Source organism: Oncorhynchus tshawytscha, linkage group LG10, assembly GCF_018296145.1.
Source record: "Oncorhynchus tshawytscha isolate Ot180627B linkage group LG10, Otsh_v2.0, whole genome shotgun sequence".
NCBI lineage: Eukaryota > Metazoa > Chordata > Actinopteri > Salmoniformes > Salmonidae > Oncorhynchus > Oncorhynchus tshawytscha.
Window position 1 is genome coordinate 4636464 of NC_056438.1, and position 24874 is coordinate 4661337.

Here is a 24874-nt window from a genome sequence, read left to right on the forward strand (position 1 = left end):
ACAATAAGAAGAAGAAGAAGAAGAAGAAACCACTACTAAAGGACAATAAGAAGAAGAAATCACTACTAAAGGACAATAAGAAGAAGAGACCACTACTAAAGGACAATAAGAAGAAGAAGAAGAAACCACTACTAAAGGACAATAAGAAGAAGAAGAAGAAACCACTACTAAAGGACACTAAGAAGAAGAAGAAGAAGAAGAAGAAACCACTACTAAAGGACAATAATAAGAAGAAGAAGAAACCACTACTAAAGGACAATAAGAAGAAGAAGAAGAAGAAACCACTACTAAAGGACACTAAGAAGAAGAAGAAGAAGAAACCACTACTAAAGGACAATAAGAAGAAGAAGAAACCACTACTAAAGGACAATAAGAAGAAGAAGAAGAAGAAGAAACCACTACTAAAGGACAATAAGAAGAAGAAGAAACCACTACTAAAGGACAATAAGAAGAAGAAGAAGAAGAAGAAACCACTACTAAAGGACACTAAGAAGAAGAAGAAGAAACCACTACTAAAGGACAATAATAAGAAGAAACCACTACTAAAGGACAATAAGAAGAAGAAACCACTACTAAAGGACAATAAGAAGAAGAAGAAACCACTACTAAAGGACAATAAGAAGAAGAAGAAGGAGAAGAAACCACTACTAAAGGACAATAAGAAGAAGAAATCACTACTAAAGGACAATAAGAAGAAGAGACCACTACTAAAGGACAATAAGAAGAAGAAGAAACCACTACTAAAGGACAATAAGAAGAAGAAATCACTACTAAAGGACAATAAGAAGAAGAGACCACTACTAAAGGACAATAAGAAGAAGAAGAAACCACTACTAAAGGACAATAAGAAGAAGAAGAAGAAGAAACCACTACTAAAGGACAATAAGAAGAAGAAGAAGAAACCACTACTAAAGGACAATAAGAAGAAGAAGAAGAAACCACTACTAAAGGACAATAAGAAGAAGAAGAGACCACTACTAAAGGACAATAAGAAGAAGAAGAAGAAGAAGAAACCACTACTAAAGGACAATAATAAGAAGAAGAAGAAGAGACCACTACTAAAGGACAATAAGAAGAAGAAGAAGAAGAAGAAGAGACCACTACTAAAGGACAATAATAATAAGAAGAAGAAGAGACCACTACTAAAGGACAATAAGAAGAAGAAACCACTACTAAAGGACACTAAGAAGAAGAAGAAGAAACCACTACTGAAGGACAAGAAGAAGAAGAAGAGACCACTACTAAAGGACAATAAGAAGAAGAAGAAGAAGAAGAAACCACTACTAAAGGACAATAAGAAGAAGAAGAAGAAACCACTACTAAAGGACACTAAGAAGAAGAAGAAGAAACCACTACTAAAGGACAATAAGAAGAAGAAACCACTACTAAAGGACAATAAGAAGAAGAAGAAGAAACCACTACTAAAGGACACTAAGAAGAAGAGACTCGCTTGGGCCAAGAAACACGAGCAATGGACATTAGACCGGTGGAAATCTGTCCAAAATTGAGATCTGTTTTTGGTTCCAACCGTAAGTGTCTTTGTGAGACGCAGAGTAGGTGGCTATTTTCAAGATTCTAAAATAGAAAACATATTGGTTAAATTGGTTAAATTGGTTACTACATGTTGGTAAATGACACGTCACAGTTAACAACCTATAGTTGTTGTTTTTTTTAATGCAAATTGATGCCATATTATTCGTTAATACTGCTGGAAAGCCGACTAGCTTTAGGCAGCTTTATCTATCATTCGATTCTTTCCCCAGATGTTGAATATGACTCATACTGTGGTAGTCTATATGCTACAGTATACAACCACTTCCATTTTAACCTGATCGAGCGCTGGACTCCAACACCACATGTTACTCTATCCCACGTTTAACATTCAAATGGCTATCTTGTTGGTACATATTGCGATTTATTCATATTATAGTATTTGATAACTTAATTATGCATTCATGTACTATCGTTATTGCTTTTTATTATGTGTTACCCAGCTGCTGGCCAATCCTAACCACAGCCAATCATGACAAGACTCTCAATCTCTCTCTCTCTCTCAACCTCCTCTCTCAACCTCCTCTCTCAACCTCCTCTCTCAACCTCCTCTCTCAACCTCCTCTCTCAACCTTCTCTCTCAACCTTCTCTCTCTGTCTCTCTGTCTCTGTCTCTCTCTCTCTCTCTCTCAGTAAGTATGGACACTAAAATCCAATGGTGATATCTCAATCCCATTTGAGTTGGTTGATCAATGGTTACTGTATGTGTGTGTGTGTGTGTGTGTGTGTGTGTGTGTGTGTGTGTGTGTGTGTGTGTGTGTGTGTGTGTGTGTGTGTGTGTGTGTGTGTGTGTGTGTGTGTGTGTGTGTGTGTGTGTGTGTGAGAGAGAAAGGGAGAGAGAGAGAGAGAGAGAGAGAGAGAGAGAGAGAGAGAGAGAGAGAGAGAGGGGAGGGAGAGTTCCAGAGAGAGAGAGAGAGAGAGAGAGAGAGAGAGAGAGAGAGAGAGAGAGAAGAGAGAGAGAGAGAGAGAGAATGGGCTGGTTGTCCCAGATCTCCAGGGATCTAATGATTGCCATATGGTCACACCCCCGGCTTCCTCTTTTCTACAGGCTCCTTAGAACACACTCCTGTTCCATTATTTAACCAAACAGAACACACTCCTGTTCCATTCTTTAACCAAACAGAACACACTCCTGTTCCATTCTTTAACCAAACAGAACACACTCCTGTTCCATTATTTAACCAAACAGAACACACTCCTGTTCCATTCTTTAACCAAACAGAACACACTCCTGTTCCATTCTTTAACCAAACAGAACACACTCCTGTTCCATTATTTAACCAAACAGAACACACTCCTGTTCCATTCTTTAACCAAACAGAACACACTCCTGTTCCATTCTTTAACCAAACCAAACAGAACACACTCCTGTTCCATTCTTTAACCAAACAGAACACACTCCTGTTCCATTCTTTAACCAAACAGAACACACTCCTGTTCCATTCTTTAACCAAACAGAACACACTCCTGTTCCATTCTTTAACCAAACAGAACACACTCCTGTTCCATTCTTTAACCAAACAGAACACACTCCTGTTCCATTCTTAAACCAAACAGAACACACTCCTGTTCCATTATTTAACCAAACAGAACACACTCCTGTTCCATTCTTTAACAAACAGAACACACTCCTGTTCCATTATTTAACCAAACAGAACACACTCCTGTTCCATTCTTAAACCAAACAGAACACACTCCTGTTCCATTATTTAACCAAACAGAACACACTCCTGTTCCATTCTTTAACCAAACAGAACACACTCCTGTTCCATTATTTAACCAAACAGAACACACTCCTGTTCCATTCTTAAACCAAACAGAACACACTCCTGTTCCATTCTTTATCCAAACAGAACACACTCCTGTTCCATTCTTTAACAAACAGAACACACTCCTGTTCCATTCTTTAACCAAACAGAACACACTCCTGTTCCATTCTTTAACAAACAGAACACACTCCTGTTCCATTCTTTAACCAAACAGAACACACTCCTGTTCCATTCTTTAACAAACAGAACACACTCCTGTTCCATTCTTTAACAAACAGAACACACTCCTGTTCCATTCTTTATCCAAACAGAACACACTCCTGTTCCATTCTTTAACCAAACAGAACACACTCCTGTTCCATTCTTTAACCAAACAGAACACACTCCTGTTCCATTCTTTAACCAAACAGAACACACTCCTGTTCCATTCTTTAACCAAACAGAACACACTCCTGTTCCATTATTTAACCAAACAGAACACACTCCTGTTCCATTCTTTAACCAAACAGAACACACTCCTGTTCCATTCTTAAACCAAACAGAACACACTCCTGTTCCATTATTTAACCAAACAGAACACACTCCTGTTCCATTCTTTAACCAAACAGAACACACTCCTGTTCCATTCTTTAACCAAACAGAACACACTCCTGTTCCATTCTTTATCCAAACAGAACACACTCCTGTTCCATTCTTTAACCAAACAGAACACACTCCTGTTCCATTCTTAAACCAAACAGAACACACTCCTGTTCCATTATTTAACCAAACAGAACACACTCCTGTTCCATTCTTTAACAAACAGAACACACTCCTGTTCCATTATTTAACCAAACAGAACACACTCCTGTTCCATTCTTAAACCAAACAGAACACACTCCTGTTCCATTATTTAACCAAACAGAACACACTCCTGTTCCATTCTTTAACCAAACAGAACACACTCCTGTTCCATTATTTAACCAAACAGAACACACTCCTGTTCCATTCTTAAACCAAACAGAACACACTCCTGTTCCATTCTTTATCCAAACAGAACACACTCCTGTTCCATTCTTTAACAAACAGAACACACTCCTGTTCCATTCTTTAACCAAACAGAACACACTCCTGTTCCATTCAAACAGAACACACTCCTGTTCCATTCTTTAACCAAACAGAACACACTCCTGTTCCATTCTTTAACCAAACAGAACACACTCCTGTTCCATTCTTTAACCAAACAGAACACACTCCTGTTCCATTCTTTAACCAAACAGAACACACTCCTGTTCCATTCTTTAACCAAACAGAACACACTCCTGTTCCATTCTTTAACCAAACAGAACACACTCCTGTTCCATTCTTTAACCAAACAGAACACACTCCTGTTCCATTCTTTAACCAAACAGAACACACTCCTGTTCCATTCTTTAACAAACAGAACACACTCCTGTTCCATTCTTTAACCAAACAGAACACACTCCTGTTCCATTCTTTAACCAAACAGAACACACTCCTGTTCCATTCTTTAACCAAACAGAACACACTCCTGTTCCATTCTTTAACCAAACAGAACACACTCCTGTTCCATTCTTTAACCAAACAGAACACACTCCTGTTCCATTCTTTAACAAACAGAACACACTCCTGTTCCATTCTTTAACCAAACAGAACACACTCCTGTTCCATTCTTTAACAAACAGAACACACTCCTGTTCCATTCTTTAACCAAACAGAACACACTCCTGTTCCATTCTTTAACAAACAGAACACACTCCTGTTCCATTCTTTAACAAACAGAACACACTCCTGTTCCATTCTTTAACCAAACAGAACACACTCCTGTTCCATTCTTTAACCAAACAGAACACACTCCTGTTCCATTCTTTAACCAAACAGAACACACTCCTGTTCCATTCTTTAACCAAACAGAACACACTCCTGTTCCATTCTTTAACCAAACAGAACACACTCCTGTTCCATTATTTAACCAAACAGAACACACTCCTGTTCCATTCTTTAACCAAACAGAACACACTCCTGTTCCATTCTTTAAACCAAACAGAACACACTCCTGTTCCATTATTTAACCAAACAGAACACACTCCTGTTCCATTCTTTTCCAACCAAACAGAACACACTCCTGTTCCATTCTTTAACCAAACAGAACACACTCCTGTTCCATTCTTTAACCAAACAGAACACACTCCTGTTCCATTCTTTAACCAAACAGAACACACTCCTGTTCCATTCTTAAACCAAACAGAACACACTCCTGTTCCATTATTTAACCAAACAGAACACACTCCTGTTCCATTCTTTAACAAACAGAACACACTCCTGTTCCATTATTTAACCAAACAGAACACACTCCTGTTCCATTCTTTAAACCAAACAGAACACACTCCTGTTCCATTATTTAACCAAACAGAACACACTCCTGTTCCATTCTTTAACCAAACAGAACACACTCCTGTTCCATTATTTAACCAAACAGAACACACTCCTGTTCCATTCTTTAAACCAAACAGAACACACTCCTGTTCCATTCTTTATCCAAACAGAACACACTCCTGTTCCATTCTTTAACAAACAGAACACACTCCTGTTCCATTCTTTAACCAAACAGAACACACTCCTGTTCCATTCTTTAACAAACAGAACACACTCCTGTTCCATTCTTTAACCAAACAGAACACACTCCTGTTCCATTCTTTAACAAACAGAACACACTCCTGTTCCATTCTTTAACAAACAGAACACACTCCTGTTCCATTCTTTATCCAAACAGAACACACTCCTGTTCCATTCTTTAACCAAACAGAACACACTCCTGTTCCATTCTTTAACCAAACAGAACACACTCCTGTTCCATTCTTTAACCAAACAGAACACACTCCTGTTCCATTCTTTAACAAACAGAACACACTCCTGTTCCATTCTTTAACCAAACAGAACACACTCCTGTTCCATTCTTTAACCAAACAGAACACACTCCTGTTCCATTCTTTAACCTAACAGAACACACTCCTGTTCCATTCTTTAACCTAACAGAACACACTCCTGTTCCATTCTTTAACCAAACAGAACACACTCCTGTTCCATTCTTTAACCAAACAGAACACACTCCTGTTCCATTCTTTAACCAAACAGAACACACTCCTGTTCCATTCTTTAACAAACAGAACACACTCCTGTTCCATTCTTTAACCAAACAGAACACACTCCTGTTCCATTCTTTAACCAAACAGAACACACTCCTGTTCCATTCTTTAACCTAACAGAACACACTCCTGTTCCATTATTTAACCAAACAGAACACACTCCTGTTCCATTCTTTAACCAAACAGAACACACTCCTGTTCCATTCTTTAGGCAAAAAAAGCTCAGTCTTTCCACAGCCATGTATAATATTACTGACATACACACACACACACCTCAAACACACACACATGCACAATTTCTCACACACACGTACACACAGCAGACGTAGACACTCAAATGCATTACATTCTCATGCACCAATTCAGCACAAAGTGCTTCTACACCTGCATTGCTTGCTGTTTGGGGTTTTAGGCTGGGTTTCTGTACAGCACTTTGAGATATCAGCTGATGTAAGAAGGGCTTTATAAATACATTTGATTATTTTCTATCTGTAAACTCACTACAACCCTCTGTCAACAGTATAATGTTGTGTTGCTACCGTGCTGTGTTGTCACGTTGTGTTGCTACCGTGCTGTGTTGTCACGTTGTGTTGCTACCATGCTGTGTTGTCACGTTGTGTTGCTACCATACTGTGTTGTCATGTTGTGTTGCTACCATGCTGTGTTAATACCATGCTGTGTTGTCATGTTGTGTTGCTACCGTGCTGTGTTGTCACGTTGTGTTGCTACCGTGCTGTGTTGTCAAGTTGTGTTGCTACCGTGCTGTGTTGTCATGTTGTGTTGCTACCGTGCTGTGTTGTCACGTTGTGTTGCTACCGTGCTGTGTTGTCATGTTGTGTTGCTACCATGCTGTGTTGTCATGTTGTGTTGCTACCATGTTGTGTTGTCATGTTGTGTTGCTACCATGCTGTGTTGTCATGTTGTGTTGCTACCATACTGTGTTGTCATGTTGTGTTGCTACCATACTGTGTTGTCATGTTGTGTTGCTACCATACTGTGTTGTCATGTTGTGTTGCTACCGTTTTTTAAATCCCTGGCCCCTCCGTTCCCGCAGGAGGCCATTTTGTCTTTTGGTAGGCTGTCATTGTAAATAATAATTTATTCTTAACTGACTTGCCTAGTTAAATAACTGTTAAATAACTATTTGAAAAATAATAATGTTGTGAAAGGCACAACATTAACCCTACATGATTCTACAGACCTATTCATCTATTGACACTAGAATATATTGCGGTACTCAGGTTACCCGTCTGTGACTAGTTGTGGTCTGCATGTCCACTGCCTGTAGCCTTGAGAACATAATGTAAGAAGTCAACAAGCTGATGGATGGATGGATCTCTCTCTCTCTGGCTCTCTCTCTCGCTCTCTGGCTCTCTCTCTCTCGCTCTCTGGCTCTCTCTCTCTCTCCTCTCTGGCTCTCTCTCTCTCTCTCTGGCTGGCTCTCTCTCTCTCTCCCCTCTCTGGCTCTCTCTCTGGCTCTCTCTCTCTCCCCTCTCTGGCTCTCTCTCTCTCTCTCTCTGGCTCTCTCTCTGGCTCTCTCTCTCTCTCTGGCTCTCTCTCTCTCTCTCTCTGGCTCTCTCTGGCTCGCTCTCTCTCTCCTCTCAATTCAATTCAATTCAATTCAAGGGCTTTATTGGCATGGGAAACATGTGTTAACATTGCCAAAGCAAGTGAGGTAGATAATATATAAAGTGAAATAAACAATAAAAATTAACAGTAGACATCACACATACAGAAGTTTCAAAACAATAAAGACATTACAAATGTCATATTATATATATATATATATATATATATATATACACTCTCTCGCTGGCTCTCGCTCTCTCTGTCTCTCTCTCTCGCTGTCTCTCTCTCTCTGGCTCTCTGTGTCTCTCTTTCTCTGTCTCTCTCTCTCTCAATTCAATTCAATTCAATTCAAGGGCTTTATTGGCATGGGAAACATGTGTTAACATTGCCAAAGCAAGTGAGGTAGATAATATATAAAGTGAATATATAAAGTGAAATAAACAATAAAAATTAACAGTAAACATTACACATACAGAAGTTTCAAAACAATAAAGGCATTACAAATGTCATATTATATATATACAGTGTTTTAACAATGTACAAATGGTAAAGGACACAAGATAAAATAAATAAGCATAAATATGGGTTGTATTTACAATGGTGTGTGTTCTTCACTGGTTGCCCTTTTCTCGTGGCAACAGGTCACAAATCTTGCTGCTGTGATGGCACACTGTGGAATTTCACCCAGTAGATATGGGAGTTTATCAAAATTGGATTTGTTTTCGAATTCTTTGTAGATCTGTGTAATCTGAGGGAAATATGTCTCTCTAATATGGTCATACATTGGGCAGGAGGTTAGGAAGTGCAGCTCAGTTTCCACCTCATTTTGTGGGCAGTGAGCACATAGCCTGTCTTCTCTTGAGAGCCATGTCTGCCTACGGCGGCCTTTCTCAATAGCAAGGCTATGCTCACTGAGTCTGTACATAGTCAAAGCTTTCCTTAATTTTGGGTCAGTCACAGTGGTCAGGTATTCTGCCACTGTGTACTCTCTGTGTAGGGCCAAATAGCATTCTAGTTTGCTCTGTTTTTTTGTTAATTCTTTCCAATGTGTCAAATAATTATATTTTTGTTTTCTCATGATTTGGTTGGGTCTAATTGTGTTTCTGTCTCTCTCTCTCTGTCTCTCTCTCTGTCTCTCTCTGTGTCTCTCTCTCTCAATTCAATTCAATTCAAGGGCTTTATTGGCATGGGAAACATGTGTTAACATTGCCAAAGCAAGTGAGGAAGATAATATACAAAAGTGAAATAAACAATAAAAAATTAACAGTAAACATTATTCTCTCTCTCTCTCTTTCGAATGAGGACTACCTACAGGAATACTCTGCTTTCAAACAGCAGCCAATCGGATTCTCGAATCCCTCACGACGTCACGTGGGCTCCGCGTTGAAATTGGCCGCGAGCTGAAGACTATAGAGGAGCGCGAGGCGAGGAGGACAACATCTCTGGAAAAAAACAAGGACAAGAAATTTACCTCCAATAAACATGTTGGATTCGCTCACATTACTCCTGGAAAAAGTACTCTTCCTCACTCACCTCAATGTCTTCAATCAGTTCAGGACCAGTCTGTTTTTTTCAGACACACAGAGAGAGAGGGAGAAGATAGTTACAAATCACTGCGAGGAAGAGGAGGTCCCCGATCCCTCCGCCTGCACCGCACTCACAGACTCCCTGTACCAGCGGGGAGATTTGTTAGAAGTTCCCCGGACTCTATTCACTCATTTCGGCATCTATTTAGGGGACAACCGGGTGGCACATCTGATTCCGGATATCTTGCCACTCTTTACAACGGACAAGCTTTCCATTCAGGTGATGGTAACTAACAAACGCTTAGTTCTTGGCGTTCTATCCAAGAGCGCCAGCATCCGGGTGGATACCGTTGAGGACTTTGCCTACGGCGCGTCAATTCTACTGAACGCTATGGACACTACCGTGCAGAAACGACCGTTGGATGGCGAAGAGATTGCGAGGAGAGCGGAGGAAATGGTTGGGAAGATACCGTACAGTTTACTGTGGAATAACTGTGAACATTTCGTTACTTACTGCCGGTACGGCAGCGCAATCAGCATTCAGACAGACAAGGTAACATATTGATATTGGCCTTTCTTCTTCTTTTTTTAACGCGCAGCACGGATGAAGATGCCATCTTTAAGAGCTATATATCCCAAACGTTCACCTAACTGTGTTTTACTACACAGACCTTACATTTCATAGGTCCCTAATAAGTGTTGATTATACATTGGGTGTGCGTCCTGCGTGCGCGTCCTGGGTGTGCGTCCTGCGTGCGCGTCCTGGGTGTGCGTCCTGCGTGTGCGTCCTGGGTGCGCGTCCTGCGTGTGCGTCCTGCGTGTGCGTCCTGGGTGTGCGTCCTGCGTGTGCGTCCTGGGTGTGCGTCCTGGGTGCGCTCTTGGAACTGTTGCGCGCGAGATGTTTTCACAGAGTGACGCTTCAGGACTCTGCCCGTTTCTATAACTAGTTGCACAATTGGAATATTTAAATATATCCATCTATAGATTAGGTGAATGCTGTGAACTAGTAATTTCTGGTTTAGGTGATAGGCTTATATGCCTTGATTTAAAATTATTATAATTTTTTTTACAAATGTAGACTTAACTCCAAAGTAAGCTATGATAAAACAGGATTATTTGATTGATCTCAAGTAAAATAGGCTAAAAAAGGTTCACTAGTCTACTTTACTCTGTGATCAATGTCAACGATGTGCGTCAATGTGGGCCAATGTTTTATAGAGCAATTGTGAGCAATCATGACGGACAAGGCAGACAATCTTTGCATCCCATATGGCACCATATTCCCTATATAGGCCTATTATGGTGCACTCACTTTGGCCAGGGTCTAAAGTAGTGTCCTGCTCTGGTCTAAAGTAGTGTCCTGCTCTGGTCTAAAGTAGTGTCCTGCTCTGGTCTAAAGTAGTGTCCTGCTCTGGTCTAAAGTAGTGTCCTGCTCTGGTCTAAAGTAGTGTCCTGCTCTGGTCTAAAGTAGTGTCCTGCTCTGGTCTAAAGTAGTGTCCTGCTCTGGTCTAAAGTAGTGTCCTGCTCTGGTCTAAAGTAGTGTCCTGCTCTGGTCTAAAGTAGGGCCTTATGTGAATATGGTGCCATTCGGCATGCAGCAAATGTTTTGTCCAAGTTTCCCGGACCACAAAACGGGATCAACCTCCCCCGTACCCCATGCCCTAAAAAAATAGCAGACCAACATGAAAATGTGTAGCAACGGCTCGATTCAATCTTACGTAGCAACATTTGAAATTGTTTGATTTTTTTTGTTGCAAAAGTAGAAACTCGGAGCTATAAAATGGTATATCAAACACTACAGTTGAGGAACAATGGGAAAGTAATTATGCTTTGAAAGTTGTATAAACTTGTGACTCCGCTTTTGAGAAAATGGCCCTTGAATGTTTTGGTATCTAGGCAAGAGCTCTTCTATGTCTCCACCCATTCAGCACCGTTCACACCCTCTTCAGCCTTAAGCCCCGCCCATCTCTTTAAGGATCCAGGTGTGAGGCTGAATGGGTTTCAAGACTAAAAGCTGGTTTGTATTACGTCTTTTGACATGTCTGTTTATAGTTATCGCAAGTGACATCAGGAACCTTCTATTGTCGTCTGACGTCAAACTTGTCATTTATGACAAAGTATAAACACAAACGACGTCAGCGGCCCGATGGTCCAACATAGCATAACTGGTGTATCGTAACACCAATAAACACAACCGTTTTAAAAAATGAATGTAGTATATGTCAATCTAGAAAGAAGAAAAAAAAACAGGAAAATTTCAGAACAATGTTTTGGTTTGTTTCTAAACTGCTAGCTAAAGTTAAGTTAGCTGGCTAGCCAGTTCAAGTAATGACCATATCATATAAAATAAAGTTCAAATGCCACTCCTGTGAAACAGTGATGTGCGACATACTCCCTGCTTCCTGAAACGAGTCACAAATGTGGACCAGTCCGAGTGAGAACACTGTGTTTCCATAGTTTATCATAACATCAACACAGGTATTTAAATGAGTCCATTTGCAGTTGACTAGGCTGACTAGTCTGCCGGTTCTGGTGAGAGTCTGAATTTGTTTCTGTTTTTAAATGAGCACCATCGAGTAAAGCTAAGCTAGACTAGTGTAGCCGATGTTTAATGTCTGTTGTCTGTAACTGTTCTGTTCTGCCAGGCAGAAATAACTCGTTTTGAAAAGAACTCCGTTCTTAGTTCCGTTCTCTTCTAGAACCCGTCGGCGAGGTCTGTTCATTCTATTCCATCGGTTCTGCTAAAAGAGCAAGTTGAGGCTATACATCCCAAATGGCACCCTATTCCCTATATAGTGCACTACTTTAGACCGGGGCCCTATTCCCTATATAGTGCACTACTTTAGACCAGGGCCCTATTCCCTATATAGTGCACTACTTTAGACCGGGACCCTATTCCCTATATAGTGCACTACTTTAGACCAGGGCCCTATTCCCTATATAGTGCACTACTTTAGACCGGGACCCTATTCCCTATATAGTGCACTACTTTAGACCGGGACCCTATTCCCTATATAGTGCACTACTTTAGACCGGGACCCTATTCCCTATATAGTGCACTACTTTAGACCAGGGCCCTATTCCTATATAGTGCACTACTTTAGACCGGGCTGGTACCTATTCCCTATATAGTGCACTACTTTAGACCGGGCTGGTACCCTATTCCCTATATAGTGCACTACTTTAGACCAGGGCCCTATTCCCTATATAGTGCACTACTTTAGACCGCGGCTGGCACCCTATTCCCTATATAGTGCACTACTTTAGACCAGGGCCCTATTCCCTATATAGTGCACTACTTTAGACCAGGGCTGGCACCCTATTCCTTATATAGTGCACTACTTTAGACCAGGACTATCACCCTATTCCCTATATAGTGCACTACTTTAGACCAGGGCTGGCACCCTATTCCTTATATAGTGCACTACTTTAGACCAGGGCTGGCACCCTATTCCTTATATAGTCCTGGTCTAAAGTAGTGCACTATATAAGGAATAGGGTGATAGCCCTGGTCTAAAGTAGTGCACTATATAAGGAATAGGGTGATAGCCCTGGTCTAAAGTAGTGCACTATATAGGGAATAGGGTGATAGTCCTGGTCTAAAGTAGTGCACTGTATAGGGAATAGGGTGCCAGCCCTGGTCTAAAGTAGTGCACTATATAGGGAATAGGGTGCCAGCCCTGGTCTAAAGTAGTGCACTGTATAGGGAATAGGGTGATAGCCCTGGTCTAAAGTAGTGCACTATATAGGGAATAGGGTGATAGTCCTGGTCTAAAGTAGTGCACTATATAGGGAATAGGGTGCCAGCCCTGGTCTAAAGTAGTGCACTGTATAGGGAATAGGGTGATAGCCCTGGTCTAAAGTAGTGCACTATATAGGGAATAGGGTGATAGTCCTGGTCTAAAGTAGTGCACTATATAGGGAATAGGGTGCCAGCCGCGGTCTAAAGTAGTGCACTGTATAAGGAATAGGGTGCCAGCCCTGGTCTAAAGTAGTGCACTATATAGGGAATAGGGTGATAGTCTTGGTCTAAAGTAGTGCACTATATAGGGAATAGGGCCCTGGTCTAAAGTAGTGCACTATATAGGGAATAGGGTGCCAGCCGCGGTCTAAAGTAGTGCACTGTATAGGGAATAGGGCCCTGGTCTAAAGTAGTGCACTATGTAGGGAATAGGGTGATAGTCCTGGTCTAAAGTAGTGCACTATATAAGGAATAGGGTGCCAGCCCTGGTCTAAAGTAGTGCACTATATAGGGAATAGGGTGATAGTCCTGGTCTAAAGTAGTGCACTATATAGGGAATAGGGCCCTGGTCTAAAGTAGTGCACTATATAGGGAATAGGGTGCCAGCCCTGGTCTAAAGTAGTGCACTGTATAGGGAATAGGGTGATAGCCCTGGTCTAAAGTAGTGCACTATATAGGGAATAGGGTGATAGTCCTGGTCTAAAGTAGTGCACTATATAGGGAATAGGGCCCTGGTCTAAAGTAGTGCACTATATAGGGAATAGGGTGCCAGCCGCGGTCTAAAGTAGTGCACTGTATAGGGAATAGGGCCCTGGTCTAAAGTAGTGCACTATGTAGGGAATAGGGTGATAGTCCTGGTCTAAAGTAGTGCACTATATAAGGAATAGGGTGCCAGCCCTGGTCTAAAGTAGTGCACTATATAGGGAATAGGGTGATAGTCCTGGTCTAAAGTAGTGCACTATATAGGGAATAGGGCCCTGGTCTAAAGTAGTGCACTATATAGGGAATAGGGTGCCAGCCGCGGTCTAAAGTAGTGCACTGTATAGGGAATAGGGCCCTGGTCTAAAGTAGTGCACTATGTAGGGAATAGGGTGATAGTCCTGGTCTAAAGTAGTGCACTATATAAGGAATAGGGTGCCAGCCCTGGTCTAAAGTAGTGCACTATATAGGGAATAGGGTGATAGTCCTGGTCTAAAGTAGTGCACTATATAGGGAATAGGGCCCTGGTCTAAAGTAGTGCACTATATAGGGAATAGGGTGCCAGCCGCGGTCTAAAGTAGTGCACTGTATAGGGAATAGGGCCCTGGTCTAAAGTAGTGCACTATATAGGGAATAGGGTGATAGTCCTGGTCTAAAGTAGTGCACTATCACCCTATTCCTTATATAGTGCACTACTTTAGACCAGGGCTAAAATACAACCTCTTTAAGTTCAAGTTTGTTACTTGAAATGTGTTTATTTGTCATATAAAAAGTGCAATGCAATGCTCAGGTCTACTTACAGGTTCATCTCTCCACAATGCAATGCTCAGGTCTACTTACAGGTTCATCTCTCCACAATGCAATGCTCAGGTCTACTTACAGGTTCATCTCTCCACAATGCAATGCTCAGGTCTACTTACAGGTTCATCTCTCCACAAGCAATGCTCTAGTCTACTTACAGGTTCATCTCTCCACAATGCAATGCTCAGGTCTACTTACAGGTTCATCTCTCCACAATGCAATGCTCAGGTCTACTTACAGGTTCATCTCTCCACAATGCAATGCTCAGGTCTACTTACAGGTTCATCTCTCCACAATGCAATGCTCAGGTCTACTTACAGGTTCATCTCTCCACAATGCAATGCTCAGGTCTACTTACAGGTTCATCTTTCCACAATGCAATGCTCAGGTCTACTTACAGGTTCATCTCTCCACAATGCAATGCTCAGGTCTACTTACAGGTTCATCTCTCCACAATGCAATGCTCAGGTCTACTTACAGGTTCATCTCTCCACAATGCAATGCTCAGGTCTACTTACAGGTTCATCTCTCCACAATGCAATGCTCAGGTCTACTTACAGGTTCATCTCTCCACAATGCAATGCTCAGGTCTACTTACAGGTTCATCTCTCCACAATGCAATGCTCAGGTCTACTTACAGGTTCATCTCTCCACAATGCAATGCTCAGGTCTACTTACAGGTTCATCTCTCCACAATGCAATGCTCAGGTCTACTTACAGGTTCATCTCTCCACAATGCAATGCTCAGGTCTACTTACAGGTTCATCTCTCCACAATGCAATGCTCAGGTCTACTTACAGGTTCATCTCTCCACAATGCAATATCAATAAGTGAATAATAATGATAAAGTTAGATGAATAAAACTATGATATATAATGCGATGCGGTTGATCCACAAACACGCCACTGGCTTAACATTAGTCAAGTTTTTACGACCCGGATGTTTCCGGTTTTCAGGGGAAATGGAAAGAGAGCTGATGTGATGTCACTTCCTCTTTTGTCCATTAATAACAAGGTGACCAGCCATCTTAACTCCTCCTCCACATTTACTGGATTGGTCGAAACAGTGCAGAAGAGAACCGTTCCATCTTAACTCCTCCTCCACATTTACTGGATTGGTTGAAACAGTGCAGAAGAGATCCGCCCCCCGATTAGTTATTTTTTTATTCTCGTCAAGACCATAACTCAGAGGGATATAATTTTCGACGTCTATTTTAAGCCTGCTATGTTATGTTAGGTTAGTGGCTTACATGTTCTCAGTGGGAAATCTGGTTCCTGTGTCGTTCCTCAAGACAAATGGAGAACAACGGTCCTATTGTCGACAGGCCAAATCACTGCAGTATTTGGGGAAGGTGATTTTAACCAGAGTTGAGGACTGGCAGCACTGTTGGCCAGGAGGGGTAGCGGAGGTTTTCTGGACCTTTTGTAGACTAACCATGATTCCCCCAAAATGAGCCCTGATATGTGTCCCAAATGGCACCCTATTCCCTATATAGTGCACTACTTTAGACCAGAACTGGCACCCTATTCCCTATATAGTGGTACTACTTTAGACCAGGGCCCTATTCCCTATACAGTGCACTACTTTAGACCGGGGCTGGCACCCTATTCCCTATATAGTGCACTACTTTAGACTGGTGCTGGCACCCTATTCCCTATATAGTGCACTACTTTAGACCGGGGCTGGCACCCTATTCCCTATATAGTGTGCTACTTTAGACCGGGGCTGACACCCTATTCCCTATATAGTGCACTACTTTAGACCAGGATTGGCACCCTATTCCCTATATAGTGCACTACTTTAGACCAGGACTGGCACCCTATTCCCTATATAGTGCACTACTTTAGACCAGGACTGGCACCCTATTCCCTATATAGTGCACTACTTTAGACCAAGGCTGGCACCCTATTCCCTATATAGTGCACTACTTTAGACCAGGACTGGCACCCTATTCCCTATATAGTGCACTACTTTAGACCGGGGCTGGCACCCTATTCCCTATATAGTGCACTACTTTAGACCGCGGCTGGCACCCTATTCCCTATATAGTGCACTACTTTAGACCAAGGCTGGCACCCTATTCCCTATATAGTGCACTACTTTAGACCGGGGCTGGCACCCTATTCCCTATATAGTGCACTACTTTAGACCAAGGCTGGCACCCTATTCCCTATATAGTGCACTACTTTAGACCAAGGCTGGCACCCTATTCCCTATATAGTGCACTACCTTAGACCAAGGCTGGCACCCTATTCCCTATATAGTGCACTACTTTAGACCAGGACTGGCACCCTATTCCCTATATAGTGCACTACTTTAGACCGGGGCAGGCACCCTATTCCCTATATAGTGCACTACTTTAGACCGCGGCTGGCACCCTATTCCCTATATAGTGCACTACTTTAGACCAAGGCTGGCACCCTATTCCCTATATAGTGCACTACTTTAGACCGGGGCTGGCACCCTATTCCCTATATAGTGCACTACTTTAGACCAAGGCTGGCACCCTATTCCCTATATAGTGCACTACCTTAGACCAAGGCTGGCACCCTATTCCCTATATAGTGCACTACTTTAGACCAGAACTGGCACCCTATTCCCTATATAGTGCACTACTTTAGACCGGGGCTGGCAACCTATTCCCTATATAGTGCACTCCTTTTATCCAAACTCTATAGACCCTGTTCAAAGTAGTGTACTACCAAGCCTAAAGAGGGTGCCATTTGAGACAGTAGTAGCCCAGTCTGGATGGAAACTTATTCAACAACTTTTGACATATTTGACTGTAACTTGATATGTAGGCTACGAAGACCAGCTACCGCAGAGCAGAGACAGAGACAGAATAGCATTCTGTGGCACTTGCTTACTTCAGAGTGGGAGGGAGGGAGGGAGGGAGTGAGAGTGGGAGGGAGTGAGAGGGAGAGAGAGTGGGAGGGAGAGAGAGTGGGAGGGAGAGAGAGTGGGAGGGAGAGAGAGTGGGAGGGAGAGAGAGTGGGAGGGAGGGAGGGAGGGAGAGTGGGAGGGAGTGAGTGTGGGAGGGAGTGAGAGTGGGAGGGAGTGAGAGTGGGAGGGAGGGAGTGAGAGTGAGTGTGGGAGGGAGTGAGAGTGGGAGGGAGTGAGAGTGGGAGGGAGGGAGTGAGAGTGGGAGGGAGTGAGTGAGTGTGGGAGGGAGTGAGAGTGGGAGGGAGAGAGAGTGGGAGGGAGAGAGAGTGGGAGGGAGAGAGAGGGGAGGGAGAGAGAGTGGGAGGGAGAGAGAGTGGGAGGGAGAGAGTGGGTGGGAGGGAGGGAGAGAGTGGGAGGGAGTGAGAGTGGGAGGGAGGGAGAGAGAGAGTGGGAGTGAGAGTGGGTGGGTGGGAGTGAGAGAGAGAGTGGGAGGGAGTGAGAGTGGGAGGGAGGGAGTGAGAGTGGGTGGGAGGGAGTGAGGGAGGGAGTGAGAGTGGGTGGGAGGAGAGTGGAAGGGAGTGAGAGTGGGTGGGTGGGAGAGAGAGTGAGAGAGAGTGGGAGGGAGGGAGAGAGTGGGAGGGAGAGTGGGTGGGTTAGAAGAGAGGGGGAGGGAGGGTGAGAGTGGGAGGGAGAGTGGGAGGGTTAGAAGAGAGGGGGAGGGAGGGTGAGAGTGGGAGGGTTAGAAGAGAGGGGGAGGGAGGGTTAGAAGAGAGGGGGAGGGAGGGAGGGAGAGAGAGAGAGAGAGAGGGAGGGAGGGAGGGAGAGTGGGAGGGTTAGAAGAGAGGGGGAGAGTGGGAGGGTTAGAAGAGAGGGGGAGGGAGGGAGAGTGGGAGGGTTAGAAGAGAGGGGGAGGGAGGGAGAGTGGGAGGGTTAGAAGAGAGGGGGAGGGAGGGAGGGAGAGAGAGAGAGAGAGGGGGAGGAGGGAGAGAGAGAGAGAGAGTGGGAGGGAGGGAGGGAGAGTGGGAGGGTTAGAAGAGAGGGGGAGAGTGGGAGGGTTAGAAGAGAGGGGGAGGGAGGGAGAGTGGGAGGGTTAGAAGAGAGGGGGAGGGAGGGAGAGTGGGAGGGTTAGAAGAGAGGGGGAGGGAGGGAGTGGGAGGGAGGGGGAGGGAGGGTTAGAAGAGAGAGACAAAAAAAATGTGTTTTTTGTCCTAAATGTTTTATCTTGTCAAAGGCCCGAGAGTCAAAGCAAAGGGTATCTGATATTGACCAAATGAGACATGTTATGTATTTCATGACATGATTATGGCACTCAGATAGTCTCCTACAGGGCACAACATTTAACACGGTGATGTTCTCCCTGTAATATATTCTACTACAGGGCACAACACCCCAACACACACACACACACACACACACATTTGCCCTCTAAATCTTCCCCTGTCTCTCACTATAATATAAACCATCTTTTCCGTTTTTTTTTCCCACTTCTAGTTCTGTGATTGGCTGAAATCTGTCATCCGGGATCATAGGAGTGTTCCGCTGACGGCGATCCTGGGAATGCTGTCTATTCTCAGTCTGGGAATGTCCCCTTACACCACGCTTCCCACCCTCCTCATCCCCTTCACCCTCTGGATGGCAGGCTGATACCTGGGAATGCTGTCTATTCTCAGTCTGGGAATGTCCCCTTACACCACGCTTCCCACCCTCCTCATCCCCTTCACCCTCTGGATGGCAGGCTGATACCTGGGAATGCTGTCTATTCTCAGTCTGGGAATGTCCCCTTACACCACGCTTCCCACCCTCCTCATCCCCTTCACCCTCTGGATGGCAGGCTGATACCTGGGAATGCTGTCTATTCTCAGTCTGGGAATGTCCCCTTACACCACGCTTCCCACCCTCCTCATCCCCTTCACCCTCTGGATGGCAGGCTGATACCTGGGAATGCTGTCTATTCTCAGTCTGGGAATGTCCCCTTACACCACGCTTCCCACCCTCCTCATCCCCTTCACCCTCTGGATGGCAGGCTGATACCTGGGAATGCTGTCTATTCTCAGTCTGGGAATGTCCCCTTACACCACGCTTCCCACCCTCCTCATCCCCTTCACCCTCTGGATGGCAGGCTGATACCTGGGAATGCTGTCTATTCTCAGTCTGGGAATGTCCCCTTACACCACGCTTCCCACCCTCCTCATCCCCTTCACCCTCTGGATGGCAGGCTGATACCTGGGAATTCTGTCTATTCTCAGTCTGGGAATGTCCCCTTACACCACGCTTCCCACCCTCCTCATCCCCTTCACCCTCTGGATGGCAGGCTGATACCTGGGAATGCTGTCTATTCTCAGTCTGGGAATGTCCCCTTACACCACGCTTCCCACCCTCCTCATCCCCTTCACCCTCTGGATGGCAGGCTGATACCTGGGAATGCTGTCTATTCTCAGTCTGGGAATGTCCCCTTACACCACGCTTCCCACCCTCCTCATCCCCTTCACCCTCTGGATGGCAGGCTGATACCTGGGAATTCTGGAAAATCCATAATGAAAATGTCATTCTGGAATTCCGTTTAATTTCAATAGGAATGTTGATAATATGTATATAGGTGTATATATATAAATAAATAGAAACGTCTCAATAACAATGTATTTTCTTTTTAAAATATAATAATTTTGGTGGTGTTTTTATATTTGACCTGTTACACACAAGTGGAAAGGTGTTTCATATCCCAACTCCCCCTGAGACACCCGCAGGGAGTGGGGTCACGGTCAGGGTCACCATATCCCAACTCCCCCTGAGACACCTGCAGGGTTTGGGGTCACGGTCAGGGTCACCATATCCCAACTCCCCTGAGACACCCGCAGGGTTTGGGGTCACGGTCAGGGTCACCATATCCCAACTCCCCTGAGACACCCGCAGGGAGTGGGGTCACGGTCAGGGTCACCATATCCCAACTCCCCTGAGACACCCGCAGGGAGTGGGGTCATGGTCAGGGTCACCATATCCCAACTCCCCTGAGACACCTGCAGGGAGTGGGGTCACGGTCAGGGTCACCATATCCCAACTCCCCTGAGACACCCGCAGGGAGTGGGGTCACGGTCAGGGTCACCATATCCCAACTCCCCTGAGACACCCGCAGGGAGTGGGGTCACGGTCAGGGTCACCATATCCCAACTCCCCTGAGACACCCGCAGGGAGTGGGGTCACGGTCAGGGTCACCATATCCCAACTCCCCTGAGACACCCGCAGGGAGTGGGGTCACGGTCAGGGTCACCATATCCTGAGACACCCGCAGGGAGTGGGGTCACGGTCAGGGTCACCATATCCCAACTCCCCTGAGACACCCGCAGGGAGTGGGGTCACGGTCAGGGTCACCATATCTTGAGACACCCGCAGGGAGTGGGGTCACGGTCAGGGTCACCATATCCCAACTCCCCTGAGACACCCGCAGGGAGTGGGGTCACGGTCAGGGTCACCATATCCCAACTCCCCTGAGACACCTGCAGGGTTTGGGGTCACGGTCAGGGTCACCATATCCCAACTCCCCTGAGACGCCCGCAGGGTTTGGGGTCACGGTCAGGGTCACCATATCCCAACTCCCCTGAGACACCCGCAGGGAGTGGGGTCACGGTCAGGGTCACCATATCCCAACTCCCCTGAGACACCCGCAGGGAGTGGGGTCACGGTCAGGGTCACCATATCCCAACTCCCCTGAGACACCCGCAGGGAGTGGGGTCACGGTCAGGGTCACCATATCCTCCCCTGAGACTCCCCAGGGAGTGAGACACCCCTGAGACACCCGGGGAGTGGGGTCACGGTCAGGGTCACCATATCCCAACTCCCCTGAGACACCCGCAGGGAGTGGGGTCACGGTCAGGGTCACCATATCCCAACTCCCCTGAGACACCCGCAGGGAGTGGGGTCACGGTCAGGGTCACCATATCCCAACTCCCCTGAGACACCCGCAGGGAGTGGGGTCACGGTCAGGGTCACCATATCCTGAGACACCCGCAGGGAGTGGGGTCACGGTCAGGGTCACCATATCCCAACTCCCCTGAGACACCCGCAGGGAGTGGGGTCACGGTCAGGGTCACCATATCCCAACTCCCCTGAGACACCCGCAGGGAGTGGGGTCACGGTCAGGGTCACCATATCCCAACTCCCCTGAGACACCCGCAGGGAGTGGGGTCACGGTCAGGGTCACCATATCCTGAGACACCCGCAGGGAGTGGGGTCACGGTCAGGGTCACCATATCCCAACTCCCCTGAGACACCCGCAGGGAGTGGGGTCACGGTCAGGGTCACCATATCCCAACTCCCCTGAGACACCCGCAGGGAGTGGGGTCACGGTCAGGGTCACCATATCCCAACTCCCCTGAGACACCCGCAGGGAGTGGGGTCACGGTCAGGGTCACCATATCCCAACTCCCCTGAGACACCCGCAGGGAGTGGGGTCACGGTCAGGGTCACCATATCCTGAGACACCCGCAGGGTTTGGGGTCAGGGTCACCATATCCCAACTCCCCTGAGACACCCCCAGGGAGTGGGGTCACGGTCAGGGTCACCATATCCCAACTCCCCTGAGACACCCGCAGGGAGTGGGGTCACGGTCAGGGTCACCATATCCCAACTCCCCTGAGACACCCGCAGGGAGTGGGGTCACGGTCAGGGTCACCATATCCTGAGACACCCGCAGGGAGTGGGGTCACGGTCAGGGTCACCATATCCCAACTCCCCTGAGACACCCGCAGGGAGTGGGGTCACGGTCAGGGTCACCATATCCCAACTCCCCTGAGACACCCGCAGGGAGTGGGGTCACGGTCAGGGTCACCATATCCCAACTCCCCTGAGACACCCGCAGGGAGTGGGGTCACGGTCAGGGGCACCATATCCCAACTCCCCTGAGACACCCGCAGGGAGTGGGGTCACGGTCAGGGTCACCATATCCCAACTCCCCTGAGACACCCGCAGGGAGTGGGGTCACGGTCAGGGTCACCATATCCCAACTCCCCTGAGACACCCGCAGGGAGTGGGGTCACGGTCAGGGTCACCATATCCCAACTCCCCTGAGACACCCGCAGGGAGTGGGGTCACGGTCAGGGTCACCATATCCTGAGACACCCGCAGGGAGTGGGGTCACGGTCAGGGTCACCATATCCCAACTCCCCCCTGAGACACCCGCAGGGAGTGGGGTCACGGTCAGGGTCACCATATCCCAACTCCCCTGAGACACCCGCAGGGAGTGGGGTCACGGTCAGGGGCACCATATCCCAACTCCCCTGAGACACCCGCAGGGAGTGGGGTCACGGTCAGGGTCACCATATCCCAACTCCCCTGAGACACCCGCAGGGAGTGGGGTCACGGTCAGGGTCACCATATCCCAACTCCCCCTGAGACACCCGCAGGGAGTGGGGTCACGGTCAGGGTCACCATATCCCAACTCCCCTGAGACACCCGCAGGGAGTGGGGTCACGGTCAGGGTCACCATATCCCAACTCCCCTGAGACACCCGCAGGGAGTGGGGTCACGGTCAGGGTCACCATATCCCAACTCCCCTGAGACACCCGCAGGGAGTGGGGTCACGGTCAGGGTCACCATATCCCAACTCCCCTGAGACACCCGCAGGGAGTGGGGTCACAGTCAGGGTCACCATATCCCAACTCCCCTGAGACACCCGCAGGGAGTGGGGTCACGGTCAGGGTCACCATATCCCAACTCCCCTGAGACACCCGCAGGGAGTGGGGTCACGGTCAGGGTCACCATATCCCAACTCCCCTGAGACACCCCCAGGGAGTGGGGTCACGGTCAGGGTCACCATATCCCAACTCCCCTGAGACACCCCCAGGGAGTGGGGTCACGGTCAGGGTCACCATATCCCAACTCCCCTGAGACACCCGCAGGGAGTGGGGTCACGGTCAGGGTCCCATATCCTGAGACACCCGCAGGGAGTGGGGTCACGGTCAGGGTCACCATATCCCAACTCCCCTGAGACACCCGCAGGGAGTGGGGTCACGGTCAGGGTCACCATATCCCAACTCCCCTGAGACACCCGCAGGGAGTGGGGTCACGGTCAGGGTCACCATATCCCAACTCCCCTGAGACACCCGCAGGGAGTGGGGTCACGGTCAGGGTCACCATATCCCAACTCCCCTGAGACACCCGCAGGGAGTGGGGTCACGGTCAGGGTCACCATATCCCAACTCCCCTGAGACACCCGCAGGGAGTGGGGTCACGGTCAGGGTCACCATATCCCAACTCCCCTGAGACACCCGCAGGGAGTGGGGTCACGGTCAGGGTCACCATATCCCAACTCCCCTGAGACACCCCCAGGGAGTGGGGTCACGGTCAGGGTCACCATATCCCAACTCCCCTGAGACACCCCCAGGGAGTGGGGTCACGGTCAGGGTCACCATATCCCAACTCCCCTGAGACACCCGCAGGGAGTGGGGTCACGGTCAGGGTCACCATATCCCAACTCCCCTGAGACACCCGCAGGGAGTGGGGTCACGGTCAGGGTCACCATATCCTGAGACACCCGCAGGGAGTGGGGTCACGGTCAGGGTCACCATATCCCAACTCCCCTGAGACACCCGCAGGGTTTGGGGTCACGGTCAGGGTCACCATATCCCAACTCCCCTGAGACACCCGCAGGGAGTGGGGTCACGGTCAGGGTCACCATATCCTGAGACACCCGCAGGGTTTGGGGTCACGGTCAGGGTCACCATATCCCAACTCCCCTGAGACACCCGCAGGGGAGTGGGGTCACGGTCAGGGTCACCATATCCTGAGACACCCGCAGGGAGTGGGGTCACGGTCAGGGTCACCATATCCTGAGACACCCGCAGGGTTTGGGGTCACGGTCAGGGTCACCATATCCTGAGACACCCGCAGGGTTTGGGGTCACGGTCAGGGTCACCATATCCCAACTCCCCTGAGACACCCGCAGGGTTTGGGGTCATGGTCAGGGTCACCATATCCCAACTCCCCTGAGACACCCGCAGGGAGTGGGGTCACGGTCAGGGTCACCATATCCCAACTCCCCTGAGACACCCGCAGGGAGTGGGGTCACGGTCAGGGTCACCATATCCTGAGACACCCGCAGGGTTTGGGGTCACGGTCAGGGTCACCATATCCTGAGACACCCGCAGGGTTTGGGGTCACGGTCAGGGTCACCATATCCTGAGACACCCGCAGGGT

General features: G+C 47.1%; 1 protein-coding gene across 1 annotated transcript; it reads left to right on the forward strand.

Annotated features, from left to right (window-relative positions):
* The first annotated feature begins 9440 nt into the window (after positions 1-9440).
* On the forward strand, positions 9441-19358 carry lratb.1 (lecithin retinol acyltransferase b, tandem duplicate 1). The gene is made up of 2 exons (XM_042329541.1): positions 9441-10114; positions 19178-19358. The coding sequence occupies exons 1-2, from the start codon at positions 9518-9520 to the stop codon at positions 19328-19330; spliced, it is 750 nt and encodes a 249-aa protein (XP_042185475.1). The 5' UTR covers positions 9441-9517; the 3' UTR covers positions 19331-19358.
* Positions 19359-24874: the final 5516 nt, after the last annotated feature.

Excerpts from the sequence above, each read along its gene's own strand:
- lratb.1 (XM_042329541.1), top strand. The coding sequence starts at position 9,518 with ATGTTGGATTCGCTCACATTACTCCTGGAAAAAGTACTCTTCCTCACT. Across the intron at positions 10,115-19,177 it reads TCAGCATTCAGACAGACAAG|TTCTGTGATTGGCTGAAATC; the intron begins GTAACATATTGA and ends TCCCACTTCTAG.